The sequence below is a fragment of the Parus major genome, chromosome 1A, assembly GCF_001522545.3.
Source record: "Parus major isolate Abel chromosome 1A, Parus_major1.1, whole genome shotgun sequence".
In the NCBI taxonomy this organism is placed as follows: domain Eukaryota; kingdom Metazoa; phylum Chordata; class Aves; order Passeriformes; family Paridae; genus Parus; species Parus major.
The window spans coordinates 71,112,836-71,122,894 of NC_031773.1; the positions used below are offsets into that span (position 1 = coordinate 71,112,836).

The 10,059-nt window shown below is 45.0% G+C and overlaps 1 protein-coding gene across 1 annotated transcript in view; it reads right to left on the bottom strand.

Moving 5' to 3' along the window:
• Window positions 1-1,390: 1,390 nt before the first annotated feature.
• CREBL2 (cAMP responsive element binding protein like 2) overlaps window positions 1,391-10,059 on the bottom strand; it is a 17,026-nt gene continuing 8,357 nt past the window's right edge. The window contains exons 2-4 of the mRNA XM_015627058.3: window positions 4,527-4,724; window positions 3,301-3,448; window positions 1,391-2,581 (exon numbers count right to left, since the gene is read on the bottom strand). Coding sequence (XP_015482544.1) covers window positions 2,580-2,581; window positions 3,301-3,448; window positions 4,527-4,724 — 348 coding nt within the window. The 3' untranslated portion in view covers window positions 1,391-2,579. The remainder of the gene's footprint in view (window positions 2,582-3,300; window positions 3,449-4,526; window positions 4,725-10,059) is intronic.

Here is a 10,059-nt window from a genome sequence, read left to right on the forward strand (position 1 = left end):
CAACAAGGATGAAGAGTATGACATTAGAGCAGCAAACCAGCATGAACCACAAACACTTGCTGGTTTTCAAGGGGAACTGTTAAACTTCAAGTTTCAAAATAAAGGACTCAGAAATCCAGCTATGGCCAAAAAATGTATAACACAGCACAACCTGATACGTGATGTAAGCCGTGGAACTTTAATGAATGACTGATACTAGGAAACCTACATTTTGTAATGGACTACAGCATCTAGAGCAGATGGAAAAGCTGCTGTTAGAGCTGTAACTGTGTGTCACAGATTTTTGCTTGCAGGACAACCCAGGATGATGAAGGTGGTAACAGGCCTCCTGTCCATCTGCACAAAGCACAAGAAACCTGACAGAACATGGATACCACTATTTGTGCCACAGAGCTGGGCACAGGCTTGCCAAACACAGCCTTGTAAAGTCAAGTGCTGACTAAGCCAAGAAACAGGAGCCACCATGAGAAGGAACAGAAGAAACTGCTGCTCACCACAATGAGAAATTCCAACTCTCCATTTTCTCCAGGAAAGAAACCTTTCTGCTGAGAGGCTTCTTGTTCGGTATCACAGCATATGAAACAGAGAAAGAGCGAAGAAAATGAGCAGGGTATTTCTGCCGAGATCAGAGCTGCATTTATCATGTTACTGAGTGCTGGGCAGAGCTGTTCTGGTCACACACCGTAACTCCTCTGCATGTTTTCTACATCCCTGATTCTGAAAGCCACTTAAGCATCTGCATAACATTCGATATGTGTGTCTAATTACAATACATTGTTTACATCTGAAAGTGGACTGTGTAAAACTAACTATAACCCAAAATAATCCATTACACTTTCTGGTACAATCATGTTATCAAGTCCAGCTACAAGGTTGGCCGAGTATAGTTCTGAACGTCTGGCCTAGAGTTTTTCTTCCTCCAGAAAATCCAGGAAAAGGAACAGGTAAGGCTTCAACAGCAACAAAAATCCCCAAACTTATGGGTTGGCTTTATTGCTATCTCTCAGGACAAACTATAGTGCTGACCTTCAGATACAGAGGGTGCATGATGGGGATGGGGGTGGGCAGGATAGGACACAGACAACACAACATGAACTCTTGTATCCTCCCCATCTCTACTTCAATGTGACTTAACCTCTCTTAACAGTCTTCTGTGTCTGTGGAATGTTTTTAGCAATTGCTAACTAAGAACCTGGTTGCAGGGTCTAAAGAATCAACCTAAAAATATGTGTTAAGGCTCAATACACAGGTGCTTAGAATGGAATTCTGAAAACAATTGTGCTGTACACTGAAATACGGTACTTGATTATTTTCAGTGCTTTCACCCCATCCTGAATCGAGACAGTGCTAAACAGACTCAATTAGTTCAATACAAAAAGGCAACACTCCATTTAGCAAAGTAGTTAATTATAATATTTATTCTATGAAACAATGCTGAAAATATAAGATTAAAAAATGTTCCATGCATTTCATAAAATACAGAGAAAGGCATTGTCATAATCAAAGCAGAATAAGCAAGCCAAACCTCATCTGAAAATCCTGAGAGCTCCACTCTCCACATTGCATCATACGAATATAAAAAGCATATCCAGGAAAAAGAGCAGTCTGCAGAAAGTGGCAGGTTATCTGTCAATAACTGGGATGAGTACATCCTCCGACGAGTTTTGCCATCACCTTTCTTAGTACAAGACGAAACTGATGCAACTTGCTTTCCTTGCTATCAGTTCCTGGCATTGTCTTTGGCTAGGAAACCAGGATAGCATGGCAGAATTCACATTTAGTTGCTGTCCAGAGAGGTACTAGGACCCAAAACATAGGTAGCTATGGAAAGGTATCAGGATCCAGCGGGTGAGAGGGAATGGCTGCTGCTCCCCTACTGAAAGCAGGCTACAGGGACATGTCTTGACTGTCTTCCCAGGAGCACAGCGGGTGGAAAATGCACCCAGTGGAAGAAGTATGGGCAGAAGAGGGAAATGTATCTAATACCTCTTTAAGAATCCCAGTCACACAAAAGACATGGTATATTACAAATGGATGCTGAGAGCAACACCTACATTTAGGTTACAAATGACACTGCTATAAATCTTCCTACTGAAAGCTTTTGATACAGCTCCCTCTCCTCAACCTACAGTACTGGGTTTGGCTTTAGCAAAGCTGTTACAAGCTTCTTCTCTAGCTTTTCTTTTACAGAATCTCACAGTCTTCCACAACAGTTAACAAATGCATATCCACCAAACACAAAGTCAGCTTAATTCTGGGCTGATATAAAAGCAGCTCCACTTTTGTGCTGGGAACACCCCAGTCCTGCCACAGCTGTATTTGGGTAGGGCAGTGTAGCAAAAGGAAGATATACACATATACTCCACATACACCAACACTGCTGCCCCAAAAGCCCCACCCCATGAAGACTTAGGAACACCATAACGAAAGAATTTCATGTGGGGAGGAGCAAAGGGAAGAGAACAGACTGGGATCCTTTGCCCTGCACCTGAGGATGCATCCACTCTTCAGAACAGCATTCTTCCTCCTGCCACCTCTCAAGCCACCTCTGCTGCAGCGCGGAAGGTTCTGCATCGGCCTCCTGAGAATGATGCACCAAGTGGGGAAGATTGTTATGGTTGAAAAAGTGGTTTTCATGTTGATTCTTAAAAACATAAAGCTAGAAACTCCTATTTTTAAAAATTTTTCAGTGAACTGTAATTTAGCCTGTAGCACAAAGTATTACAAAATTAGAAGTAAGATATAGAATTGCCCATGCTACACCTTAACTCTCTCCCTTTGCATATAGTATCAGGAATATAACTTTATATCATATGATCTTTTCAATTTCCAATTCCCAGAAGAAGCCTATTTCATTCCCTGCACAGGCACAAAGGAGTCAGAAAGAAGACTCCATAGGAAATCCCATGTCCAGCATTTCTTTCTTGGAGTGCTTGCAGCTAGAATAATGGTTTTTCTGGCAAAGTTTTTAAAGTTCAATTATGTTTTATGTGCTCCATTTAGCTTGCATTAAAAACCAGAAAATGCTGCAAGAAATTAAGAAATTCACAGGTCTCCACAGGCTTTGGTGAAACACAGAGTCTTCTTTAAAAATAACTGTCCAGCTTCCTCTATAGTGGAAGTTCTGTGTTGTCCATGTAAACATTACACAGAGTCTTTGTACTACCCACTAAGTTCTTTGCTTCAATCAACTATTTGTGCCCAAAAGCACATCCTTATGTTTCTTCCTACACCACAGCCATCCTCCAACACCACAAAAGATGTAACAAAACAGGAATTAATCACAGGCTGGATACGTACAGGGATTGCTGCTGTTTGCTTCTGTCTTCGCAGCCTTGGCAAGTTTGGTTGAGTTCTGCTGCGCTTTGCCTTGCTCCTCTCCAGTTAGCAAGGCTTTTATTTCCGAGGGGATTTTCCCTTGGTCCATGGCCATGCACCACTGCTTGTACTGAAATATGCAAACACATTAGGCCTTAGCAAACTGCCAGGATCACATTAGCAGACAAAACGGGGCTGTAATCTTTACCTTCCGGTATATTCATTTAAGGTCTGAATGTACTGAGCTGAAGCCTCTTACAGAACTGCAGAGCCCTAATGAGCTGAGCACATGGCCATGGCCACATACCTGGCCTCAGCAGAGCCTCTTTCAGTCAATAAACTGCTACTCAGAGGCAGCACTAGACAGACTACTGTAATTATTAAACAACATGGAACACTCTGTGCAATTTCTCACTGCTGGCATGAGAGAATACCGTTCCAGTTCATGGCCTATTAAAAACAAATATTTCACATGACTCTGGGGCTGATGAACTATTAAGAGGTCCTTTCCCATTGCGCAAGGCACTGTGGAAGCACATGTGCCTTATTCCTACTTCCCTCATCATAAATCCTTCATTGCCAAATCCTGAAGCACATCAAAAACTTGTGGAGAGTTGGCTGGCTTTTCACCTGATCCTAAACTGGCTGACTTGTAGTGATTAGCCCCGCCCATTCAAACAAACCTAAAGCCAAGTCAAGGCAGTGTTCTCAGCAGTGGTGACATTTCAATGACACTGCCGTGTCTGTATTTCCTGATGAAACATTCTCTTTGGTTAATGCTGTTTATTTGGCCAAGACCCCCATCTTACACATCCTAAAACCACCTACACAGAGAGCATGCTGCAAAGAAACCACCTCCCCAACAGGGAAGCAATGACATCCTGTGGATATATGTTTGCCCTTTGATATTTCAATACCTCCTCCCACAATCTACCTCAGCCAAAGGTTTTTCAAAACCAAACATTTCAAAGACAACAGACTCAAATGTAGTGGCACTTTCTTCATTTGCTTCCAGTCCAGAACCAGCAGATAACTTGTGACATGAATTTGTATTCTATACAACAAAACAGGCAAACAGCTGGGTGCATCTGATGTTTTGATACCTCCTGGCTAGCCAAATGCCACTGTCACTGTGCTCCTGAGAACAAGTGTTCATGAGGACAGGTCCCAGATAATACTGAGGGTTAGGTTAAATGATAGTTCCTTACCATTTCAAGCTCTTCTCTGAGAGCACAGATGGCTCGCTCTCTGCTTGAAACCAGCTCTTCCAAGTACTGGTACCTCAGCTTCTTCCTGGCTCTGCACTCTCTTGCACTCTGACGACTTCTTTCAAGTTTTGCCTTCAAGTCTATCTTGGCTGGTTTACGACCTCGTTTGCCTGGTTTCTTTACCTTGCCTCCAACCACCTGGAAAGGAAGGGCACAAAAAAGATCCTGTTCTGCAAAGGAACCATGTGACTGTAACTACTAGGAGTCTCAAGTATAAAATCTTGCATATACATTCTGAAGCAACAGAGGAAATAAGAACACAGAGCTGTGAAGTTTTCAGGACTTTCTCCAGCAGTTCTATTTTTCTCTCCTACTGGGGAGCCCAGAACTGAACACACTACTTCAGGTATCTACAAGGATATCTGGGTATTGAGGAAGCATAATCAGCTTTTAGTGAAATTGCTTTCACATCACCAACAGCCCCTGCTCTAGCAGGTCTGGAAATATTATATTATATTATAGAGATTAATACTTCAATTTAGAAAAAAATACATTTGTTTCTATCAATATAATGCAAAACTTAGTTTTGCTGCAGTCAACAGTTTCAGCCTACTCTAAATTCAGAAGTATTCACTAGACACCTGAGCCTCCTTGGGCAAGATTTCTTTCACAGTAACCTTGAAGAGTTTTACTAAACAGGGAATTCAGTCACACTGAGTCCTATCGCTGTTGCTTCTGGTCCAGTAGTACATCACCCCTCTGGCCATGTTCACCTTCAAAACATTACTCCACAGCCTGATGAGTCACCTCATACAACCTGTCAGTGCCAAACTATCCCTGTTCCTAATGCAGATCCCCTTGCAGAAATGTAACTACCTAGTTTCTTGCCCTGTGGAATGCAGGTTTTGTGGTCATTTTCCCCTCTTCTTTGTGGCTCCTTTTTTACAGGTCTGAGAGCTTCTCCTGCTACAAATAAAAATAAAAATATAAAAAAATAAAAATAAAACAACAGAAACAAAAAATACCCTCAAACCTGCTTCCTCTGTGTTTACTCTCTGTTTCCCCAGTCAAATATTAGTCAAATATTTTACTCTTAACATGGAGGCATGGCACAAGAAAGTCTTAAATATGGTCTGAAGCTCAGTTCACTGGTCATTGAGCAGTATCATCTGGTAAGCATTACATCAGCCACACATCCCAGCTCCCCTCTGAAGTGAGGATTTCTCTTTATTTGCATTCTGACCATACTATTTGACTGGAGGGAGTGTGGAGAAATACACCTAACACACACACCTGTATACAATAATTTCACTGCTGCCTTAGCATTTCACCATCCTGGATACAGACAGACTTTTTCTAATAGGCAGTGTTCAAAATATCATAGTTCATCATTTAAAAAAAGGCACTTTTACTGTGAAAAGCTACAAAATTAGTAATTTTTAACATTCAAAGAAGTCACTTGTTCTGCAAACTTAGCAAGCTGCAATAAAAACAATAACATAGTGAATTGATGTGCCAGAATGAAGAAGGGGGAAAAAAAAGGGATTATACAATTGAGCCTATTCTTTCTTTGGAAAGTGAGTCAACAATCACATGCCAACATAATCCTACCCTCTCTGTATTTGTCTCTCCTGATTTACTCAGAAGTAGCTGCCTACCATAAGCAAATGAAAGAACAGAAAGTACTTAATGGACATCTATGATAATGAAAGAAACACAATACATTCAGAAGAGCAAAAGAAAACAAATTAAGCTCTTTCCTACTTGAATTGCTGAATACAGTTTAAATAATTCTTTATTTCACCAAGGTGCTCCCTTTAAGATTTTCTAGTTCAGAATCTAATGGAGTTCAAAGATAAAACTAACCAGATGTGGCCAGATGGGGCAGGAGCTCTAAAGAAGGGAAAGTGACCGTTCTCTTGCAGGCATGATGAGGTCTGTCCTCTCATGGAAACACATTCCTGGCTATGGATGGTGTGATCCATATTCCCAGCTCAGCAGAAGGTAAAACTATGCAGAATCTTCCCAGGTGGAGCTGTAGGTACTCACAATTTGCTATCTATTATTACTTGCACTTGAAAGATTGATGAATATTACATTATACACACTACAGCCAAAGTACTTCAGTTCTCAAAGACATTTAGCACCTAAGGCTTTTCTGTGCTAATGCAAGGTAGTTCAAAGCAAATGTTTGAATTCAAGAGCCTGTTGCCCTGAAAACTCAGCTTCTGAGCTTGCTGACATGGTTTTCTAAGGACTTTCCCAGGACAGTAACTGTAAACATAGATATGAGTACATTCTTTCTGTTACACGTCTTGTGATGGACATCTCTCATGGCCAGTGCAGTGAGAAAGTGTTATCCTGACCATCCAATCCCTGGCCATGGTCACAAGCCTATAAATCCTGGGAGGAAAAATAAACTCTGCTCTTTCTGCACCACACCTCAACCTGTGTCCGCGTGATCTATTGATCTTCAGCGGTAACATCTGGTGACCTCGACGTGTCTTGCACGTGTGTTACAGGGTACTGTCTAGCCTGTGGCTATGGATGGTTTTGGGCTTTCTCTTACGGAGGGTCTGGTTCTGGCGATATGGCGTACAGTGCATGATCAAAGAGGGATTGATGTTTTGTATGCTGACTTCCAGCAATTGTGTGAGTATGGGAGAATTGAGGGGTTTTTCCCTGTGGTTGAAGCGACTTTTTCACAGTCAGCTTGGGACGCCTTAGGCGATTCCCTGATCGATTCTCTGCTGGTCGGTTATCAGCCCCGGCTGCTCCAGCTGCTTGGGATCTGGGGAAGGTGTGGCTTTCTGAGGTCGGGTCCCGCGGTTGGCTCCCCCAGGATCGCCGGGGCCCCCAGCAGGTTGAACGGAGGCGCCGCGGGATCGATGGGCGTGACCCCGCCTCGGCCAGCACCGCGGCGGTGTAAGCCTGAGGCGGGCTTGGAGCCCTGCCAGCGGGCCGTCAGGGGTGCCATGGCCCCAGGGGGTGTAATGCCGCCTCGGCCCATGCCCCGGCGGTGGAAGCCCGGGGTGGGGTCGCCTCCTCCGTGTGCCCTCCCGGCACAGACCGAGGTGGGGGTGCTTGAACGGGTGGCGGCACTGCCTCTGGGGGATGCCTCAGGGTCTATCCCGTGTCCCTGCTGCGGCTGGGCCGTGCCGTACCCCGCAGTGGGGGACGGGCCGGGCCCAGGCCCCATGCCAGCAGCCACGCACGCTGTTCCCCTGCAGGAGCAGCCAGTGCCGCTCCTTGGACCTTTCGCCCCTGAAGAACCACTGTTAGGGGCGGTTCTCAGCGCTGCCCCCCCCCGCTCCGGATTCGTGTGGCGTGGGGGCGGGTTCTGCGAGTGCTGCGGGCGCCGGGCCGGGTTCTGCCGACCCCACGCTGCCGGTTTTTCCCCCTGCGAGCCCAGGCTGTTCCCTGGCAGCAGAGGAGGACAATGCCGCGGCTTCGCAGGCTGTGCCTGTACCAGCGCCTCGGTCCTTCCCAGCGCTGGAGGCGGGCTGTGCCGAACTGCTTCCTAACCCCCCCGCCTCGGGTTCCCGGGCATCACCAAAGCCTGCGGCTGGAGCCACCCCTCCCCCGTCGCCCCCGGCGGCTGTGGCAGACCAAGGTCCTGAGCTGGTTATCATTGGCTCGGGTGGTGATGCTGCGGGGGAGAAGCCGGTGGCCTTGACGGGCCAGGGGTCCCAGGCTGCTGGAGCCTCTTCGGCTGGCCTGTGGACCTTGTACTCTTGCAAAATGACTGTGCAGCTGAGCGTATCAGGCATTCCATGTGCTTCCAAATGCTTTGGTCCGGTGGGTGAGGGCTTGAGTGCTCTTCTTGTGGCATGGTTGAATGTCACTGCCCAAGGCACCATTGCTCACCTAGGGGACATTGATTCGGATTTCCTGGGGTGCATTTCTGCCATGGGTTCCACACTCATCCCTCCTGTTTCTATCCCTGCGGGACCTGGATTTGCTCACTTTGTGCCTTTTGAGTTTTATATTCGCAGAGCTGAGACCCAGCTGCGGGGAGATGGTGGCTTCGGGTTCCCTGGACCTCCCTGGGTTCACGGACTGCTGTTCTGACAACCAGGGATCATCCTGAACGGGTCTGCACCCTGTCCATCCTTGGTGAGATGCTGTCAGAGATTAGCTTCCGTGGGTTTTGACACTGGCATGGACATCACAATTGTCAAGTTTGCTGATGGACCCGATGCTGACACTTTCTAAGCAAAGAAGAACTTGAGACTGACTCTTTGTTCAGCATTTTCTGTTGTCTTCTCTCATGATAGACTAGTCACCATCTGTGACTTGATGCAAGGACAATCTGTGATCTGGAGTTTCAACCAATCCCTGGGACATTCCTGTTTTCTGTATCAAGAAGAAGTCTGGGAAATGGAAGCTGCTACAATACCTCCAGAAAGTTACTGCTATGATGGAAAGCATGGGGATGTTGCAGGCTGGCATGCCTTCACCTGCCATGCTTCCTGCTGATTGGCTAGTCCTCATTGTGGATCTGAAGGATTGTTTTTTACAATTCCTCTGCATCCCGATGACAGACCGAAATTTGCCTTTTGGTGCCAGCTATCATTAATGCTGAGCCCATACAGAGATATCAATGGAGATTTTGCCATAAGGCATGCAAAATTTGCCGGCATTTACCGATGATATGGGGCTTTAGCCCTCTCTAAAGTTTGCAAGCAGTTTCCTGCTGCTCGTTTCTACAACCTCCCTGAAGTTATTTGAGGGTCAAAATGATTTTGGGACAAACAGTCCTGCATTTCGAGGTGCAATTATCATTTTTGCATTCAGTGCAGACACTGCATGAATGATGTCCAAATATTAATGGACTTTTACATGGTTGTGTCCTTATACGGACTGACCACAACAGAACTGTCTCCCTTGTTTGGCCTATTAAAGGGGGACTCTGATTTTAAAGTCACCTCTGACACTGACCCACTGGTACAGTAGATGCTGGAGGGGGTTCTGTGAGCAGTTTCTGCTCCTCAAGTTTATTACATTAATCTTTCCATTGATGTCGCTGGTTTTTTTTGGGGGGTTTTTTTAGAGAGTCATGAGGCTGGATCAGCCCAATTGATAGAATTACAGACTGCTGTCATAGCATTTCATAAGTTTTCCCAGGCACCTTTCAATTTGGCCGTGGATTCTGCCTCCGTGACCAAATTGAGAGCCATCCACAAGCAGATGTTGATGTTGGACATTTGTTTCATTTATTTTTTGGGGTTTCTGTTGTTTTTTGGTTTTCTGTTTTTTTTGTAATAACGAAAGGGTGAGATATCACCCTGAAATTACAGCCTTCTGATTGTATGGAGTATTGTATTTTCATATTATTTATTTTTTTGATTGTTTATAATGTTGCTAGTTTCTTTGTTCATTTTTCTTTATTCATTTCTTTTTGTTAAACCTAAAAGGGTGAGATGTCGCCCTGAAAGCTCAGCTTCTGAGCTTGCTGACATGGTTTTCTAAGGACTTTCCCAGGACAGTAACTGTAAACATAGATATGTGTACATTCTTTCTGTTACACGTC